At 41.8% G+C, this 21,509-nt stretch overlaps 1 protein-coding gene across 1 annotated transcript in view; it reads left to right on the top strand.

Annotated features, from left to right (window-relative positions):
• Nucleotides 1-20,345, top strand: part of gal3st3 (galactose-3-O-sulfotransferase 3) — a 32,135-nt gene extending 11,790 nt beyond the window's left edge. Inside the window, exons 2-3 of the mRNA XM_061031087.1 lie at nt 13,958-14,060; nt 15,111-20,345. Coding sequence (XP_060887070.1) covers nt 13,963-14,060; nt 15,111-16,437 — 1,425 coding nt within the window. The 5' untranslated portion in view covers nt 13,958-13,962 and the 3' untranslated portion in view covers nt 16,438-20,345. The remainder of the gene's footprint in view (nt 1-13,957; nt 14,061-15,110) is intronic.
• The last annotated feature ends 1,164 nt before the right edge of the window (nt 20,346-21,509 follow it).

The following is a 21,509-nucleotide window of genomic DNA, read 5'->3' as shown; positions in this document are numbered from 1 at the left end:
CTTCAGGCTTATTGGTTTTATTCACCTTATGGCTGTTCTTGTCAGTTTTTAATACCAAGAGCTCTGGTTTAAACAGTCTGCCCCCAGGCCGGTTATAAAGCCTTAATGAACCTGTAAGGGTTTAAAACGCCGAGGTTTGTGTAAGCGTCTGGAGATGTTAAATCCATCTTTTAAAAAAATAAAATACAATCTCAGATACCAAAGCAAACACTGCAGAGGAGCCCAGGAGGGAAAAGCAGAACAGCTGCTCAGTCATCTGCAGTTACAGTAGCAGGTGTGAATGAACCAAATGTATGAATCTGAGCCTGCAAAAATATTCATGCAGTGACAGCCGGATGAGATTACAAGTTTTTCTTTATCTGCATTTTTTTTTTTTTTTAGACATTATTAGCATCACAAGTGAAGTACTGCAGATGGTTGAATAAAGAACTTCTCGTATTAAAATCAGTGTCATTACAGAAATCAAGGTGAGAGGACTCAACTGCCCAACAGTGTTTCAGAATCATTAAACACAGATATCAAATGTTCGTGCTGACGCGTGAACCCTCTGAGTGTAAAAATAATCGGTAAAATGTAATCTAGAAAGTCTTGTGTGTTCTTATTAAGGGCTGCTTAATGTGGCCCGAGGTTATCTGTTTTCTAAGTGTGTCTTTAAAGCGATAACTGCCGAGTTCATCAGTTTACTTCAGTGTTCTGACCCATTTTACTGTTGTGTTTACAAGCGTCTCTTATGCAGACAAATCCTAGGCGTCATCAAAAATGAAATGGCTGAGTAATTATTGAACATTACTCTGAACGTTACAGCGGCTTCTCACCGCGGGTTGTGGCAGTGTAAACATTTCTCCGTGTCGTCAGTTATTTCTGATTTTAAAAATTGTATTACTGCCGAATTCCCCCGCTTGTTAAAGTGTAATTAACTTCAACAAGCCTTGGCTTAAAGTGCCCCACTGCAAAGGGAAATACCAACTAAATAGTGGATTGTGGAAAGTGGCGTTCTCTTGGACTGATAAAAAATAAAAGTGGTGAAAACGGTGAACGGTTTGAAACAGAGTTGTGTTTTTAAAGTTTTTTTCATTTTGGGCTTTTTATGCGTTTATTAAGAGATCGGACAGTGGATAGAGTCAGATCAATTATCATTACCAACCTTTCCTTTCAATGCAGAAACGACTTTTTATATATTGATGGATGGCGCCTCCATCATGGGCTGTCAAACATTTGAACAATAACACTGATTAACAAATGTAGGTCCACTGTGCTTGTGCTCTCTACTTCCATCTGGTATCCAGGGTAAAAATTAAAGACCTGAAAAACTAGGGCAGAAAACCAATTTTAAAACTTATAATGAATCGCACAGCCAATAAGAGAAGAGGGCAGAAATTGACTGAGATTGCCTTGAGACTTTTCTGAGTCATGACGAATTAATTAGAAAGGAAAGGAGCCCGACAAAGAAAGAATACAAACTGTATACCTTTGTGCATCTGCACATTTAATTCCTGTGTATGCAATCTGTAAGCTTCTCATATTAATCAACTCGGACCACCTCGTCTGTCCGTCAACTTGAGTAAAAACTCACATATTCGCTGATAAAAGCAGACAAGCTTTTGATTCAAGCTTCTTCATATTCCACTGCGGTGCTTCGGCGCCTTTAAAGTACCTTCTGCCTCTAATCGTGGCAGCGTCTTTGCTTAATTGCATCGCGCAGGCAGCTCTTTTGCCTTTCTGCTCTGTTGCCTGCAGAATCAAAGCTCTCGGAGTTAAGAGACCCCCGGGTGAAAATATACTGTAACTCTGAGAGAAGCCGCCGTGTTTGGATTAATAAATCGCGCTCATTTGTCGTCCTGATAAAGTGGGAGCCTCTCTTTTTTTTTTTTATCTTCGGCGCGAGGAGAAAAGCGGCACACTGCAGCAGGATAAACTGTCATCCAATAAGAGCGGGAACGCCAAAAAAAAATCGGATGTGGTCCAAATGAACCTGCTGGATGGCTCGGCTCCCTCAGCCCTGCGCTGGTAATTGGCGTCGAGCTTAAGAACAGAGCAGCGGCACAGGAGGCTTTTTTTTTTTAAAAAGCCCCGCAATTGAAGTCGAGCAAAAACAAAGTGGGTACAACAAGACGGTCAGCTCAGTTGATGTGAACTCTGCGGGGCGGGTCAGTGGACCGGCAGGAGGCTGTGATCTCGTCTGGTCGGGGAGCTTTAGGGCTTCGCCTCGGAACATCAAATTAATTTGGCAGAGAGGAAGCCTGCGTCTTATGTAAATGAACAGCTGAGTTGCAAAAGCACATTGAGTTCTCTGAGCAGAATATGAATGCAGATAAATAAAGGAGGAGGGAGTGATATTTCTGAAAGAGTGTTTCGCCTTGAATATAACACACATTCACACATCAGCACCCCCGCTGTAATGAACTGTACAAAATAAACACACACACACACACACACACACAACAGTCGCTCAAACTAAAGAAGCGGAACAACAACCTTTCAAGTGTCACAGCGCGCTCATGCACCAGATTGCTTTTTTATTTTTATTTTGCAGCGACGATCGAGGCGTTCAGCTCGCTTCAGTGCCACAGTGTAGAGGCCTGCTGGAATAATTAGAATCCTCTTAAATGTTCATTCCTGGCCCGAAGGCTTGGAGTGGTCCTTTAAATGTTATGTGTCTGTGTTTAAAGGTACTCGGAGTTTCTCTTTCAGAATATTTACACTATTGGATGTAAATGTACGCAGCAGAAGTCTGGGACAGTTTAGTGGTTAGAGCTTCAATTTGGATGGATTGTCGTCAAATGTGAATGTCCGTTCACGGTCATCAGAAGATAAATTCAATAGACTTTGGTGTACGCCTGACCTGTCCTCTTGTGCCTCTATGGGCTGACATTCAAAACTTTTAGAACAATTGACATTTTGCGACACATATTCAATCTCACCAGATGATGAACGCTAACAAGTTGATCCTCAGACTTTTTTCCTTTGCCGCTACGATTTGAAATTCTTGAAGGATGGTCTGAAGATTCGGCGCAGACATTCACGGCCCACTTTTCATCAAGACATTCTTTTGATCCCTTTATCTTCATTGTTTTCTTTTTGGTGAACGCTTGCAAACTCATGAGCCTCAGCTGCCTGATGTGTTGAGTGCTAATCGGCACGCTAACAAACCGAACCAAACACGATACCATCTAAAAAAAAAAAAATGCCTCACCGGTTGATGTTACGAAACACCATGCAGCCTTGTGTGCATGTCTGCGAGCTTATTTTTAGCGTGTCGCTCAAAGCACAGATGTAGTAGGATAAATCCTCAAAGGTATGCTAGCATGACTGTTGTTTCTGTGGGCTGTTTCGTGCTAGAAAAACAATTTTCACACCATGGCGTTCCAATGTGTTTGAAGTCGTTCTGTTCATACTGGAAGGTAAATCAAAAATCTGATATAAAGATATTGTTTGTGCCGTTATGCTACATAGTGAAAGACTTTCTCAAGCCAATTCTACATTGACAGATCAGCACAGGACTGTTGTGCTTCTGTTATGCTTCGTCTGTAATGAGGAGGTGAAGGCTTGGGCGCAGTCTTTCCACCGTCGAGTTGGCATTGGCGACAGTAAATGGCGTCACTGTAAACATTGGATCCGGCAGGACAGGAAGATTGTGCTATTCGTTAACATGCCATGCATCTTTTAGCTTCTGCAGCACCATAATGCTCTGTACACTGGCACACCAATATGATGCCTTCATGGGGTTCAACGTAAAAGTAAAAAAAAAGGTGAAGCGATGTCAGAGCTTTGTTACGACGCGGCCGTAGGGAAGGCAAGGGAGAGAAGGTCAGGTCAAACCTGAGCCCACACAGCTGTCAAGTCAGAGCTAGGACCGGGTGATAATGTCGGGGGCCGCTTGTTTTTAGAAAGTCAGGAATATTCGGACGCGGCCCTCGCTTATCCGACGGGGGGGGAAAAAAGATGTGGAGAAACGGCGTTCCCGGAGCTGTCCGTCTTCAGGGCATTTACCGGATTCCTTTTCGACCTTAGCCACGGTATTCTCAGAAATGATCAAAGAAAATGTTGTTGAGGCAAAACACAACACGTGTCAGTGTGGGTACCGAGTCTCGCTTGTCATTTGACTTCGCCTAAGGGGGGGGGGGGGATCGTCTCACTGATGTTTTTAGTCCTTCCCTCTTGTTCTCGCGCTGGATTTGGCTTAAGGCGCTCGCCGGTAACAAATGATCTAAAGGGCTTAAATGAATACGCGCGCGAGTACAAGGTCTGATGTTGATTCTGCCTCTCAATCAGGTCTCGCACGTTTTCTCCATCTACATTTGTCTTTCAGCAAATCTCTCCCTTCAGTCTTGCTGCCTCTCCTCCCAGTTCCCATCTTCCTCTCACCCTCGTCTTACACTCACTACTTCATCCCTCGCTCCCCCCCCCCCCCCCCCCCCCCCCCCCTTAGCCGCTCTCTCATCACTCTCTCTGGGGGGTCGTTTGGGGGGAGATAAAGCCTGTATCTGAGCGTCCGCGGGGAGTCTATCCTGCAGACGGGTAATGATCGAGACACGCTTTCAGGCACAAACCCGCAGACACACATGTCAGATAGAGCAGCTGCACACACGCACACACACACACACACACACACACATGTTGGAGTACTGACATGCACTCCATTTGATTCTCTTTCTCTGCCTCGCTAACAGGTCCAGGAACAGGGCGGGGCCTGATGCTTAAAAAGCACCTTGGGGAGACCAGCCAGAGAGCCCTATGTGCCTTTACTGTTAAGATAAGAGGGGGGGGGGGGGGGGGATTGAGAGAGGGAGAGCCCAGCGGAGAGGTGGAAGATGAGGAGGAGGGGGGGGGGAAGTCAGGGAGGTGCATTTTCAGATTAAAGTAATGAGGATTGGAGGGAGACTGTTGGGAGAGAGTGATAAGAGAAAGAGGAGGAAGCTCTGATGCTCTTTGTGTCGAGGCTTCTACAAAATCTGCGGTCTTTGATTCACAGCGTTGCAGCACCGTGTTCGCCGGCTGCTCCCATTGAGCACCAGCTTAAACTCAATTTATCCCACTTCTAATAGGCTTTGGTTTACAAGTAACCGCAAATTGGACCTCGTAATAAAATTCAATTAATGGTCACGGGGCGATGTTGTGAGGCAGGGACTATAAAAGCATCGCCCAGATTGTTCAAAGGCATTTTACTTTGTGGTTCTGCAGGAAGAAGGTTGTCAAACTAATTACATCTTCAATTTGTAATCCTACTCAAACTGGGCGTATTGATTGGACCAAACAGGTCCGGTTTGAGTAGATTAAAGACTTTAATCCACACTGCACTAAACTGTGAAACAACAACGGACAGGATTCTGAAACTGTAGAAAGCTGTCACGGCAGAACTCTTTTATCCTCTGTTGTAACAAATTCCAACAAACTTTATCAACTAGATCTGTTCTGCGTGTAATTCATTGGCTATCACAGCTTTTTCATGCTGGACATCCCTACTTATTTTACCAGATTCGTCTCTGTTTGGAGTTAACGCCAGCATCCCAAAGATCTGAAGCTAGTTGCTGTTTCTATGCCAAGGCCTCATAGTACATCTAATTGTTTTTTTTGTTGGGCTGTTGAAGTGTCTGCAAACTTTTATTAACCGTGGTATCGTGTCACATACTTTTATTATTTTTCCAAAACTGACAATCTGACCCAAGCCACACAGGGACTGTCCGGGTCTGTGAAGAAGTAAAAGTATGAATGTTTTTTCAATCTCCTTCTTTTTCTGTATTTTATTTTTTTCACTTCACAATCTGCTACTTTCAATTATTTTCTTGCACAATGGGTTCACAAATATGGGGTATTATTAGGTAGGGATAGAATAGAATAGAATAGAATTACTTTATTGATCCCAAACTGGGAAATTGTGGCGTTACAGCAGCAGGTTATCCAAACACACAATATGAGTAAAAAAACACAATGTTAGCAAATCTAAACATAATATAATATTAAATACAAAGTAAATAAGCACTAAAAATATCAAAACTAAGAATGTGAATATATACAACCAGGATTTAACTTTGCATTACTAGTCTTAAATATGAAAGATTAAATGTAAATGTGCAAAAACAGAGTTGTAAATGGACAGTATTGACATAGGGAGATGTGCAATCAGTGATACGTAAGAATGTGTGAGAAAAATGACTCAAAGTTATCAGAATAGTCTGTTTTTTTTCTCCTCTTGTTATTAAATAAGTTGACCGATTACAGCTTTCAAAAAAAAGGAGGGGAATCTCCTCCTCTTTTACCCGCCTGATACACAAACAACCTCTAAATACACAGTTTTTAAGTAAATTAAATGAGATGAAAAAAGCTGTATTAATTCATTAAACTCGTTTTTCACGTAACAACAAAGAGCTACATTATGCTAGAGAACAGACGTATCCAACACCAGTGATTGATACAGAGAAATCAAAACAAAATAATCCCCCGAACCAACAGGATCAGCGCACAAAACCAATAAATGGGGGGACAAATGTAAATGACAATTTAGACTCTAATACATAGAATATGATGAGCAAATTGAATGGATCTCTTGAAATGTTCAATTTCGCAAATTTCAAGCAAAGCCTGGCCAACTTGAACTCTGAACCAATCGGCACAGCAGAGATAAAACAAAAAACAGAACACTGTGTTGGTTTTGGTAAGAAGCTTTTTTTTTCAAAAGCAGGTCTACAGAGCTTTTAGAGGCTTACTGTTTTTGTGCTGCCATGGCAACCAGGAACCTCTATCTTCGTCGGCTGTGGGTGGCATGACTTCCCAATTTGATCTCCAAATCTAACATGAAAAAAGGGTTTAAAACATATCTGCTCTTTGGCCTCTCACAATGCAAAGAAGTGGAAGGGTTGAGCAGCAGGTGGGGGGGGGGGGGGTTTGCAGCCACAACTGTGGAGAATAATTTCAAGCCTCATATGTGGGATTGATTTTGAGGATTTCAGAGATAAAGCCTCGGACGTAAGCAAACAGCCTTCCCGGAAAATTAACGGATTTCTTTAAATGCCGAGAAAGCCTCAAAGGATTTCTGAGAACTCAACCCTGCTTTTTATTCACCCTTAACCAACTCAACCCTCGTCGTTTAAACAGCAGCTCTCCACTGAGTGTTTCGTGATTTAGGTCTGAGCATTTCACTGTCCAGCTCATGAGTAAAATCCTCAAGTCATTAAGAAAATAAAGTCTTTGTCCTTGAGCGATAAATCATTGGCAGCTGCAGATGTAAATGCCACAGAAAAAAAATTGTGAATGGGGCTGCAGCTGTTACCAGCACGGCCTGTGCGAGCGCCCGTCCAGTTGTTGCTTCTTTTTCCTGCAACAAGGTCACCTTTGAAATCTCCCCCCCCAATCTAAAACAGTCAAGTCAAGGCCGAGTCCTTGCACTTAGCAAATAGCAATAATCAGATGTGATACCTATTGATCCAAGTGGAGAAGAAAATGCCAGGCAGCATTTGGAAAGTGGACATTGAGGTGGGCAGGACTTGATCCAGTGTCTGACTTAGACTTTTCAGCAGGATGGGCGCTTTAATGTATTCTACAGGGGCTTTAAAACTTGACTTTAAGATGTATGTAAAGATAGCTTTAAGGCTTTGATTTGAGATGCCGTAGCAACTTTAGCTTTTTGGTCCTTTTGTTAAAAAAGTCTAAGTATTGGCAGCACCTTTTTATTTGGATTCATCCATTTATCATGTGCAATAATGTGATAAAGCGCTGTAGAGCTGTGGTAGTAGAAGAGCTCAATTGTTTAACTTTAATGGTTTCTGGAAGGGCATGTCGCTGTCGAATCTTTGAAAAGACTTTGTCAGCAATGGGAATCCAATGAGTTGCCCCCGTATAACCAATCAAGATAAAAACTTCTTCAATGGCTCAGGGAGAAGCTTTTTGACATTTGAAAAAAATGCTGATCAGAAATGTCACTTCATGCTGGGAGGCCAGAGATCTTTATCAGACAGCTTGTGTGACAAATCACTGGCAGTGTTACAAGTTTCGAGCACTTGCGTCATCAGAAAACTCAAGGCAGCTGTGAGTCATTTCAAGAGTTTTTTAAATACTGTGCATTATCATAATTGGATTGAATCCATTGGGTTTGCGAATTTATTACCTAACTGCCTGGCTTTTTCTTTTTTTTTTTTTGGCTTGTGTTTGATTTTTTGTTTGGAACATTTTTTTTTGCTCATGTTAGCTTTTGTAGCATTAGTCCATGTTCTTTCAATAGCTGGCATAAACTAGCTTTTTCAAAACTGTTGGTTGTTGTACAGCAGCAGCAATAATCTAAATTAGACCTCGGCTGAAGGCTGATTTTTGTGTGTGTGTGTGTGTGTGTGTGTTAATGTGCATCCATTCACAGTGTTGGATGCTTCATCAGGTGTTGCCCTTAGTCTCCTGCAGCAACAATCATCCTGTTACTGATGGAAAGACCTCAGGTCATCTCCCTGGAGGCTGGGCTCTGAACAGCTGTGTGTACGTTTATGTGTGCGTTTAACTCTAAAGGCCAGCATACCGTGTGCAGAGGCTATTACATGTCATTGTACGGTATGATAACAGCTGAAAAAAGAAATTAAAAAAACGTCCATCGTTTGGTTTGAAGGCTCAAAATGTAAGAATTAACGTGCGGATGTGCGTGCGTTTTTTTCTGAAACCTTACAGATCATGTGAGGTATATGAACGTTTCCCAGGAGAGGTCAAAGGTCATCATCTGGGATCAGATCCGATGACAAGATCATATAGCGTAACAGCTGCTGCTCTTCTCCGAGGAGTAAGCACGAGGCTTCCTTCTTACGCTCATTAAGTTGTAGTCAGCTGTGTGTGTGTGTGAACATCTGTGTGTGCTTGTTTAAGGTTAATGTGGGGACTGTAATGCTTTTTTTCCCCATGTTTTAAGTAGGACATGTTTGGTTTGTCTGTGAGTTAATAACTTTGTGTCAGCGTGTGTTGTTTGTGTAACGACTCTCCCAATTGTAACTCTGAATTTGTTGTCACACTGCTGTGTTTCTGCAGAGCCGACGTGGGAGCTTTAAACTTTTACAGGAAACAAAACTCCTTGAAAACTTTTTCTTTTCATTTTTATTGATTCATAACGGCTGACATTTTGGAGATACCACATTTTCACACTGCAGCAGCAGCAGCAGCAGCAGCAGCATGTATTAAAAAAAGAGACCGCTGGGAGAGATGGAGGAAAAGGTTGGAGGAGACAGAAGGAAAATAAGTGCAGACGAAATAATGTTGGAATTGCCTGCAGGGGGAATTTAAGGTGGATGTTAGAATAAAGTCCTTCACGCATCTACATCTTAAATCACAATGTTGACAACAGTCACAGCCACACACAGATTAAAAAAAAAACAAGTCAGTGATTACAAAGTAGATCAAATACAAAAATGACATGAATCAAAAATGAATACGGTAAAAGAATGAAACAGAAAGTGTGTGCAAGTTATTGGCAAAAGTTACGTAATGTTAGCAATGGGGATTGGCAAACATAAGATTTAATCATGGATTAGAATGTAAACACTCACGATAAGCTGATTTTGGTGAGTTTCTGTGCTGTGGATGATCGTGAGATTGGGACAAACGTAAAACGTATTTATGTAGTCATATCAATATAAAGAAAGTGTTTCCTAGTTCTGATTTTTGCGTTTATAATGAAAATAATAAAATGATCATCCTTATCTATTAGTTTGCCTCAATCTCACGTCTTTATAAAAATCAGAATTCGAATGAAGTTGGCCATCCACCATTAGCTGTCATATTGATCACATTTAACTTAAAGGGGACATATTATGAAAAATCCACTTTTAGTGTTTTTGAACATATATTTGGGTAACCTGAGTGTCTACCGACCCACAAAATGTGAAATAAACCCATCCAGTCCTTTTGTTTGTGAGCTGCACAAGTCTTACAACACAGAGAAAAATGCTATGTTTCAAATGTGCTCTCCTTGTGATGTCACAGTGGGATTCTAGTTAAAAAAAATCCCCTCCCCTCCACCTGATATCGCCACCCATGGACTCCACCCCGAGCCGAACAAAACCTTTGGGTGCGTTCAAATTGTCCCTCCTATTTCCTTTCACTATCCAATTTACCTTAACCCCGGGGAAAACGAGGTTAAGATAATGGACTACTAAAAGCGCATCTAAAAAACTTTCCCCTGTGCCTTCTTACCGGTGAAATAATCCTGATCACCACAAGGTTGGGATTGAAATAAAAGAAATATAGGCTACCAGGCTACAAATAAGAAAAATGAAACCATCAGCTTCCTGTCCACTCAGAAATCAACATCAAAATAAATATGATTGGATTAAATTAATTGTTACATTTATGTAAGATATAACCTACACATAATGTTTGAAGCATACAAATGTACAACTGCACAAAGCATTCTTAAGTGAATGAAATATGTTCAATAAAACATGATCTGGATAAAAATGTTGTTTTTATGTTTTTATCCCTTGATCTGTGTCACTTTACGATCATCGTTAATGTTCGTGAACGGTCGGATGCGCGACTCGCTTTAAATGTTGCGGCCGCAAGGAATTGTGGGGCGTCATTTCTCATCTCCTTTCCTAAAGGATGGCCCAGTGCTATCCTATGCTAAAGGAGGTTATAAAGGAAGCATTGACCCACCTTTCCTTAACTTTTAGAGAATTCGAACGGCTCTTATCATGGCCGCCACTGAAATGCTTCCGGGTCATTTCACTCAGTTAGGAACCTTCCTGAGCAAAAATGACAATTCGAACGCACCCCAGGTCTCCCATAAAGGGAAGGAGAGTTCATTGCTCAGTTTGCTCTCCAAAGGACAAGACCTGTTCCACCTTTCTTTGCTAAGTGCGTCCACATGCGAGTTATTGTTTGGCATTATGACTTTAGTGATTGTTTGTTTAAAAAACCACTTGACAAATTCAGGAACAACCTGTGCTGATAAAAACCTCAAAGTGGAATCATTCTCGCTGCAAAATATATCTATATAAAATATATCTTTGTTGGCCAGTTTAATCATTGTGTAACTCCTTGTTTAGGGGACATAATCAGATGTTTTGTGTACAAGTATCAGGCTAGAATGTGTATGATTGGTTGGACTTTAGTCTTGACTTGCTTAAACCTTATGGGAGCCCCTAACCTCTGCCTCCTTCTACCTCCGAGTCAGAGGAATTCATGAATAAACCAGTGAATGCCCTTAATCGAAATCTTTGGCGAGTGACCACGTTGTAAAATGGATAATCCACTCTGAGGTCTGCATTACAGGATTAGTTCAAATCCAGCACTGAGGCGGCTTCACATCAGGTGGTTCTTTACCTTCACGTCATGTGTTGAAATCCTTTAAAACAAACACTTCCTTCTGGATTAGCTCTCATTTAATCTTTAAATCAATACACAGATAAGACAAGGTATCTTTTCTCCTCCTTCTGAATAGTCGTTGGCTAAAAGACAGATCAGGTTTCCTTTCACTGTGCTTTCATATCTGCAGCGATCGGAAGAGAAACCTAATCAGACCATTATAATTAAAGAGGCCAGAGTGTTGGTGCAGAAGGCGGAGAGGAGGAGGAGGTGAAGGGAGAAGATAGCAGATGAGGCGAGAGGTCGAGTCTGCCCACTGAAAGCCACTTAAATCCCTTTCTTATTAACTCTCTGTGACATTTGATCTACCTGCATCCCTTCTCCTAAAAAACACACACACACACACACACACACTTAGCTCTACCATCCAGCTCCTCTGCCCCGAAGAAACGGTCCCTGCATCTCTGCTGCATCCCCCTCCTCTCTGAATCAGGTTACTTTCATTCCAAACAGGTACTACAGTGACATTTCTGGATGCAAATGGGTGCCTCACCTCGAGCTGAAGAGACCGCTGTAACGGAATGTAATTGACCAACACGGAAGAAGTTGACATTTCTTCGGGCCGTAATGAAAAGTTCAGCTTCTTCGACTCCATGAAAATGTTTTTTTAAGGCATGAAAAGATACATCTGCGATGGTTAAAGCTCCTGTGAGGAGTTCTATGAGCTAGTTATGAAACGGGCTGAAATTCCAGCTGAAGCCTCGTTATGACCTTCAAAAAAAAAAAAAAGACTATCAGTGACTAGATTGAATATTCTGTATAGTCAGTTTTAGGCCTTTTAACAAGGCTGCAGGGTAGGTGTTTTTTTTTTTTTTACATTTTCCACAGCAAAGATTCATGTTTCCTCAACGTGTATCTTCATAACTTTTGTGATCCCCTGAGTTTTTCTCGTATGTACCTCGAGGTAGAAATTTGGTCAGATCATCAGGACGTTTTGAAACGGAAAAAAAATGAAGTAGCATCAAACCAACCCGACCGTGACCACCGCAATCTGTGCATCAATTAGCGAGACAGCGTTGATGATTTTTGTATGTGCCTGCACCACTATGCGTTTACGTACATTCCCACTGAGCTGAACCAGCGAAGCAGCACAAGCCCAGCTGTTCCAGCATGTTTGGAATTGAAAATAATAACTGATAGCGTTCGACTTTTCTCTCTTAATCTGCTCCAATGAGGTCAGCTGTCAGTTCTTTACTACTATACTGATTATTACCAGAGAAACATCTTGATTTCTTTTAGCATCAAAGGCTCATTTCACCCCCAGCAGTTGGATAAAAGGCACATGGAATAATCATTTTCAAATATCATTTTGATATGTTGTTTGAGTTGTTTTAAATGTAAATGACAAATTATGACTCACTCCTGTAAGCAAAGTTTTTATTTTCTGAGAGTTAACTAAGAGTTCAAGTGCATTCAATTGTTTGAAAGGATAAAATGATATAATATGAAAGTAATATAACAAAAAAATATATATAGTTGAAGTCATATTAAACTAAAACGTGATAGATCTGCTGGTTCTGGCTTTTCATTTGAGAGGATTTACCATTTTTCCTCTGTGTTGTATTATTGTGTGTAATAAAGAAAATCATAAACTATAGACAACAGATAAAAAAGATAATTAAAATATCAAATAGTTTCTTCCCTAAAAAAAGGCAAACTATCCTGATTGACTTGAAGCAAGACTGCACAAATCTAAACCTTAGCTCCAGCATGTTCGGCCAGATTTACACACATTTTTACTCGCATACTGGAATCCTGCTCCGTGCAGCAGATTCTTAATGATCCTGTTTACATGAGTGGGTGGCAGGAACTCCGCCATGGTCAGTAGTTCCAGCTGAGGTCATCCATGTTCAAAACTGATGCGCTCGTTCCCATCCGGGCCCGAAAACCTCGGATGAAAGCCCACGCGGTGCAAAGTGCTGCCGCCTCAAGTAACATGAGCTGGCTGTCATGACTGTTGGCATGTGCGTGGACGGTAACCGGACGGTGTAATCAAGGAGAGAGACGTCGGCCATTGTTATGCGAGTGAGATCCTGTCGAGAGAGGCTTGGACGTCTTCCCAGGTTTCCGTTGCTGTCGTAGGTGGCGTGGGTCAAGTAACGACTCCCACAGAGGACTTTCACTCTGAAGTGCTGCTGGTTTTTCACATATGCATGTCCCTCATTACTGACGGGACTTAATGCGCAGCGCCATCTGTCCAGGGTTTGAGCCAAGAGAATATAAAAGAGTGTGAAAGTGAATGTGACTATTACAGCTGTAGAAGGTAATGAAGGTATCATTCACTGTATTATTACAGTGACAAAAGCCGCGCCTCACTGCCCTCTTTCTCGCTAATGGATCCCAGCCATTATTAACTGGATAAATCCTCCTCATTGTGTCTCTCTCTCTCTTCCTCTTTGTCTCTCTTTTCTGCCCGTCTTTCCTCTCCTCATTTCGCCTTCCTTTCATCTTTTACTCCCTGTGAAGCGTCCTCTTGTTTCCTCATCTTGCAGCCGAAATTGTCGCCGCCGCCGCCGCTCTCCTTCCACCTCACTTTCTCGTTCCAACCTCCACATGCCCTCGCTCTCGTTCTTTCCATCTTAACCTTTACTCATGCACTCTTTATTTCTTTCTCCCCACTTTCCAGTCCCAATGAAGCGGAGAGAGATGTCGCAGAAGAAGATATTCCTGATCTGCGTCGCCATCAGTACCGTCAGTCTTCTGCTGCACCATGGGGGCCACTTAAGCTGGTGAGTGATTTGAAACCCACCTTGCATATGCGAACACACACCTGCTCAAATGTTTCTCTCCTTAAGTCCATATGCTGCTAATTACTATGAAAAGCATGGCAACAGCTCATGTCACTTACTTTCAAAAGGCAATTAAAAGTGAGACAAGCTTATTATTATTACACTCAAATATGGAGGCTGTCAGGGCTGAAGCATGGCTCTGTGAGTCAAGGGACTTATTATAAAAGCTGTGTCATACGTCTTTGTCAGACTTGTATTCTGTTCTTGTATCTTTTCCAATTTAACCTTCAACATTCGCTCATAAAAAACTTTTCTGACTGACTTTTTACTGTCTCTGTTAGTTGGATGTTACTGCTCAGCACCTTGTCTCTCCACTTTTTTTATCTTCTGTACATCTGAAACTCTGCAGCAAGACCGCATGCTGTTATACTGTAAAGTAATATATACAGTATGCACACAAGACTACAAATGATTGGACTTTGCAGGAATTTTGTAATAAGCCTAATTGTAATGTTAAAATTATTTCATGAATATTCATCTTCACTGACTGCACTCGTGCTGCTGCTTGATGGTTAATCTACTTTTTTGGACACAAATGATGCCAAGAATTCAATAATATATATTTTTTACCTCTGCAGATGTCATCATTATGCTGAAGATTGGTTTATGATGGCATGCACATAAAGGAATTGTTGACTGATGTGCATTAATAAGCTCTTTACAGACAGTATAATACATTGAATTGTTTTCAACTCTAGTTAGTTTGACATTATTTGTTTGGAAATCCCAACATTAAAACCTTGTGTAAGCAACTTTGTGACAAAGTGTTAATTCCTTATTTTGAACAGTCACTTGCTGTGCATATTTGCCATGGAAAATTCACCACAAAGGTTGTTTCTATAACACCTCAATCTCTTCTATTTTTATGTATTCAGTGTCTTTGCAATTATGTCACCAATGTCAACATTTTATTTAAAGTAGCTGCATCCCTTTTTCCCAAACCAATGGAGCATAAAATGTATATTTCTATTTCCTTTTTTTTTTCTGTAGGACCATGGAAGCATTCCACTTAAGCTGTCCTGGGCTGCGTTCCCTCCCTCTCTGGGGCCTGAAACCGAAGCACACCAATGTGGCCTTCCTCAAGACCCACAAAACGGCCAGCTCCACCATGCAGAACCTGCTCTTCCGCTTCGCAGAGCGCAACAACGTCACGGTGGCATTGCCCATGCAGGCCTGCAGCCACCAGTTCTGCTACCCTCGCTCCTTCACTCCTCACTTTGTCCATCCGCATACGATACCTCCGAACATCATCACCAGCCACATGCGCTTCAATAAGGCGGAGATGCAGCGCCTTATGCCCAACGATACAATCTATATCACAATCCTGAGAGAGCCTGGGTCCATGTTTGAGTCCTTGTTCAGTTACTACAACCAGTACTGTCAGAGCTTCAAAAGGGTGCCCAATGGTTCCCTGGAGGCTTTCTTAGAGGAACCCTGGCACTACTACCGACCTGATGAGAAAGACTCCATGTATGCACGCAATACTGTGACCTTTGACTTAGGTGGTGACAAGGATAGACCAGCTACAGATGTGACTTACGCCCAGACCTTTCTGGTAGAGGTGGAAAGAGTCTTCTCACTGGTAATGATAGCAGAGTACTTTGACGAGTCTCTGGTTCTCCTTCGCCATCTTCTTAATTGGGATTTGGACGACATTTTGTACGTTAAGCTCAACATGCGGACAACCAACTCAAAGCGTAGCCTGACGCCGGGCCTTTCTTCAAAGATCCGTGACTGGAATTCCATAGATGCACTCCTCTATGACCACTTCAACGCATCATTGTGGCGCCAACTGTCCGCCATGGGTCATGCGTGTGTGGCAAGGGAGGTGCGTCTCCTTCGACAAGCCCAGGAAAGACTCATGAGAAGCTGCTTTGGTGGACGGATGCCGCTTCTACGCTCAGCCGAGCAGATAAAAAACAAAGATCTCCGCCCCTGGAAGCCCAGTGGAAAAGTTGACATTGTGGGCTACGACCTACCGGTAAATCTCAGCCGTGGTTTCTCGAGCCAGGCCCAGGAGCTCTGCCTCAAGCTAGTCATGCCAGAGGTCCAGTATACAAGAGTTCTCTTACGCTCGCAATTACTGCGCTACCGTCGAAGCTACCAGTTCCGGCCACCACAGCAGTCACGCTCCCCCCAGCAGCCTATACGTACTGTCCTGCTGCGGCATCCTCAGGGTCAACGCAGCCAGCCGACCCCAGCAGCCCCAGGCCCTGTATCAGGAACAAGGTCTACCTCCACCACAAAGCCTGCTGAAGGGCCACAAGACGGGACCACAAAGTTAAGGCCTAAGACCTCACAGAACGAGGCCTCCTAGGCTGCAAACAGAGTCATGGACACAATCTGAGTGCCCAACAGACTGCATTGAACTTACCCATCCTGACCCTCGAGACAATGATGCTTGGTGGATTGGGGCAGTGGGAAACACGGTGTCTTTGGGAAATCAATGTCTCGCCCTTCCACAGTTTCTGATAAAATATACCTGAGAACAAAGAAGGGAAAGCGGGTTACAGTTTTTTTTGGGACTTGAAGTGGAATCCCTCCCCTCCCTGGTCTGTGAAACAGCACCAGAGTTGGCAGACTCATGAGCTGAAGAAATCTACACTGAGACACGGCTCAATTGCACTCCTCTGCAAACGGATTGGAGAGGGTTTTAGGTGAAAGTGGTTCTTTGAAGCAAATCTGTTACATGCGACAAGGACTCAATAGGGAAGTGGCGATATCGTGCCTATTGTGAGGCACAGAGTGGGCTTTGTGTGTATCACACTGGTATAGTCTCATGTTACTTGCTTTCATTCTGTTTCTCGAGTTCTATTTCATTCTCTCTCCCTAACATATGCCATTTAAAGTCCTTGAGAGAGACATAGTGACATAAAGGGATCAACTGTCAGGCTTCCAAAGAGCCTCCTAAGAGGCCAGACAGACATTGAGATCACCTCAACCTTTAACACGACAGCACAATCAACGACTCCTCTCTTACGGATTCCAAGGGCCTAAAGCAATGGTGGAAGGATGGGTTAAAAGCAAGGAAGGATCTTATCTAGAGGGTAGGCTAAAGACTGCTGGATACTCAATTTGGCCACCCATTATTGCTGTGACTTCAACAGTGACTGAGCACACTCATAAAGCCTGTGTCCCTTCAGCCTTCAACCTCTCCGGCTTGCTCCCTGCATCCTCCATCCTCTGATCCCTGATGCTGCCCTCTGGTCAGGCCCTAGAACCAGACAGCAGCACCAACATCTTTCTTTCTTTGCTGTCCCCCTCGGACCACCAGCTGAGATCACATCTTTTCACTGTAGAGAGTTTTTGGAGATGGTGAGGTTTCTGGATGTGGGGTTGCATTGCAATATGATCCCCAGGCCTTCATTCTATATGGAAGGCATGGATTTAATAACCTACCAGCAACCCCACACTGCACACATCGCCACAAACAAAGAAAAACGTAAAGCAGCTTGACAGGACAAAGACCTGAAGCCCGTGGGTCCCAGTGTTTGAATATTTAATTATCTCCTATCATAGCCCTCCTATGGCTTATGTCCTTAGGTTACACAGCGATACGTTTTCATTAGATATATAAGAACGGGGTAAAGGTGCTCATTCTGAATCAGGAATTTCAGGTGAAGAAAGCAAAATCATCAGCGTACAATGCTTTAAAAAAAACTCACAAGGCTGGTGGGCTGAAAACGTCATCATTTATCTCAGCTGTGATCCACTCTTACTGCATTTTGCTCATATTTAATGTGTCATTTATGTTATTTATTCCTCCGGTGATCAGCAGGGTACTGCTAAGTGACTGATAGGCGGAGGAAGGACGTCTGTGTGTGTCTGTGAGTGTGTGTGACATGGGAGTGTATGTGGGCCAGGGAATGTTGTATTTTTTTGGCCAGCCAAGTTGACATGGCAACAAAAGGAAGTAATGTGGGTGAGATTTATTGAAACTATGTATTATTTATTATCGGGACTTGAAGAATCCCATTACTGTATTTTGAACTGTTGTTTTTCATGAACCACTGGATTAAAAAAAAAAAAAAACTTTCTTTGACGTCAAGTTAGTGAACATTTGAGTGTTCATCAAACCACTTCAGGCAACATCTGGTTAAGGCTTGTGGCGATGATATAAATCATTCATCGCTATATGTTTTACATAATGCAACACTACAGAAACCACTTCTGAAAAACCCTACATTGAATCAAGTGTAGTTACTTTAAAATTCATCTTTCGTTCAGCGCTGCTTAAGTGCTCGACCGCACAATGCTTTTGTGGTTGGGAGTCTGTCACACTGAAGGTTACAATAATGAGAAACACAAACTGCTGCTGCTCTGACAGGAACAAAGAGCAGGAGAATAAAGCGGCACGGCTTGAGGATACACAGTCTTACTGTACAATATGTGGTTGAGAATATTCAAATGCAAAGTGTGCTTACACGAACTAACAAGGAACGTCAGCTTTGAGGGCATCACAATCATATCAGTGTTTATTTACAGGTAATTAAACTTCTGTGATAGATTCCTTTAATGCACATAATCTGTAAAAACATTTAAAAAATTATATTTAAAGATATTGTTTCTGCTTTTCAGTTCAAGTAACCCCAGTGGACCAAATCAACGTGTAGATCAGACTGCTGACTTCCTCTAAAGGCGCAGTCATTTCCTGAAACAGCTAGGCATTATATTGTTTGGGACTTTTGTTTTTAGAGCTGTGGATAGATACAGGTTTAATGCACTTCCTCCCATTTTGACTAAATTAATGACAGGTCATTGTAATGATCCTTCCAGTGTGAGACACTGGTTCACTTTATATAGATTTCTCTTTACAACACTTGTGCTCAATGGCACAAGTATTTTAGAAATGTAAGGCTTCTTAAAGGAACAGTGCGTACAAATAAACAAGATCAACCCATTGTTTGTTGGATTTGTCAACATCTTGAGATATATAAAACATGTAAAGCCTTATATATAAGTTCACATTTGACTCAGTTTGAATACAATGCTGCTTTGACAATGCTTTAAACTGCTGAGAGATAACACTGAATTTATGTTCCTGTCTGTCCCTTTTGTGTTCAATATCAAATAATAAACAAGACTATGAAATGTAACATTATGGGAATAAAAACAGTCAAAAGATGTAATCATATTATTGTGACATAATCCAGCAACAAACTGCATTTTAGTAGTTATTTCCTTTTGATTCCTTTATATTTTATTCTGTCATAAAAAGTATTCAAAAGTCTGCTGTTCATATATAAACGAAGCCTCTCTGGGGAAATGAAGCTGTGTGATTGGCTGCTGATTGATCTGAATGATTTTGGCTCTGGGTTCATTTAAGACTCAAACATGTCCCAATAAGGGAAAAAAAAGTCAAAGAATAAACTGGTCATGTTAAAAGAAGGATGATGGTATAAAGAAAGAGCTGAAATATGCACAATTTCATGCTTATATTTCAGATGTTGTCTGTATTTTTTGGAGAATTGCTTATTTGTGGACTAATATTGGTACATTGAAAGAAAACAATGAAAAAGGTCTTTGAAAATATCTCTCCTCCATTGTCTGGCTGGGATTTAGCTGAAGGTTTTTCTTTTTTAATTTCTTTTATTTCCTCTCAACTATTAATTTCTGGTCCATTTCTTCGTGGCTGTGAGTCTCTCTAAGTGCTCTTTTGATTGTACGAGTCGTTCGCCCAACTGTTCTGCTTCTGGTGAGAAAGAGAGTTTCACTAATGGCCATGCTGTCGTGTCTAAAGTGTCGGCACTTCTTTGCCAGAGGCGCTCTGGAAACAGTACGCTAAAATCTCATCATCTTAACGAAAAGCTGCTCCTCCTTTTTTTTTTTCCCCCCTCAGAGTGACATTGAAATATATTTATTTTTTAAGCGGAAGAGGATTTCATTGTTTTTTGGGTGAACTTTTATGTTGCATTGACATCAAATGAAAACATTGCACCAGGTGAACGTGGCATATTAACAATTCTCTGACTGTATTTTCCTCTGAACTCTCTTATCGGCTCACCGTTGAACTCCATCCTCTGTTTATGAACTTACCTGTGGACAGAGAAGAGTGAGACTTTTTTTTTTTGGAAATTTCATTTGGGGTGATTGACTTGGAGAGTTTGGGTGGGCGGTGGGGCTCTGAAGAAAACGCCCAATGACAATCAGAGCTAGGGGCCCCAAAGCTTTGTAATGAAGGACTGTGAGGAACGTGATGAATAAAGTTTGAATGAATTTAAATCAGCTGTGAGTGCACGCGTGTTTGTCTCTGCCGTTTCCCTTTTCAATGCAGATTTATTCAGATATGCACAGGCTTGAATTATTCAGAATTTTAGAGACACGCACACACACACACACTCGCTTCTTCTGCAGCGATACGTAACACACATCAACATTTGGTCAATTAAGATTCTGATCCTAAATGGGTTTCTATTTCCCTGAAGACCCAGACCACAGATTTGAGCCTTCAATCAGTCGTTTGAAATTACCTCGGTCCAGCTCGCCGGCTCAAATGAATGAACAATTTACTTCCGAGAAGGACAAAAAAAAAAAAATGCAAAGCTGTTAGTTCTGACTGTGATTGAGGCAATCACTAAAAATGTGTTGCCCTCCACCTCGCCGCCATTATATCCTCCAGACCCTTTGTCTCAGCAACTGTGAAACGTCTTCTTCTGCTTTAGGTTGTGAAAGGAGCTTTAGGCTGATAAATGATTATGATAAAAACAGAAACTAATAATATAATAATAAAAATAGTCAGATGACAAACGGGGACAGAACATGTCAGGTTGTCAACAAACACTTGAACCTTAGTGTGTTCTTCCTCCTGAAACAAGCCGCCTTCATGCATTTACAATCAGCTGCTGTGCAGAAACATGGCAGAGTGACACATCATGAACAACACTGAAGAGAAAGTTGGAAACATTAGAAACTGAGTCTGTGAGAGCATAGATAAAAGGTCTAATATGCAGCTTTCAGAGTAGATGTCATGATGTCAGCACCAGGCTCTCAGACTGAAAATTACTTTTCTTCGGCCATACCCTCCCACCAAATGAACACACGTGCAAATCCCTGAATTACTAATACTATTTTCTTTTTCTTTTTCTTTTCCCATTTTGCTTTATCTGGCTAGGAAAACGTTTTTATTGAATGCACACTTTTTTACTCCCACATACCAAATTGCTCCCATGGCATTAATGGCGCATTCATGTGGTGTCGGACACATCGGGAAAATGAGTTTCTGATTTGTAAAATGCACATGAACGCCTGCTCAAGTCGGAACAACAACTCGGAAAAACATTAGGCGCCCGACTTAAAGACTTGATGTCATATTTGTCATCACGTGTTTTGTTAACGTTAAGATACTTTTTATGAATTAACGTTTTGCACATAAGCTTTGTGCTAAAATAA

This window comes from Labrus mixtus, chromosome 23 (assembly GCF_963584025.1).
Source record: "Labrus mixtus chromosome 23, fLabMix1.1, whole genome shotgun sequence".
Lineage (NCBI taxonomy): Eukaryota > Metazoa > Chordata > Actinopteri > Labriformes > Labridae > Labrus > Labrus mixtus.
The sequence above is the reverse complement of the archived record's forward strand: the minus strand, read 5'-3'. Positions and strand labels throughout refer to the sequence as shown.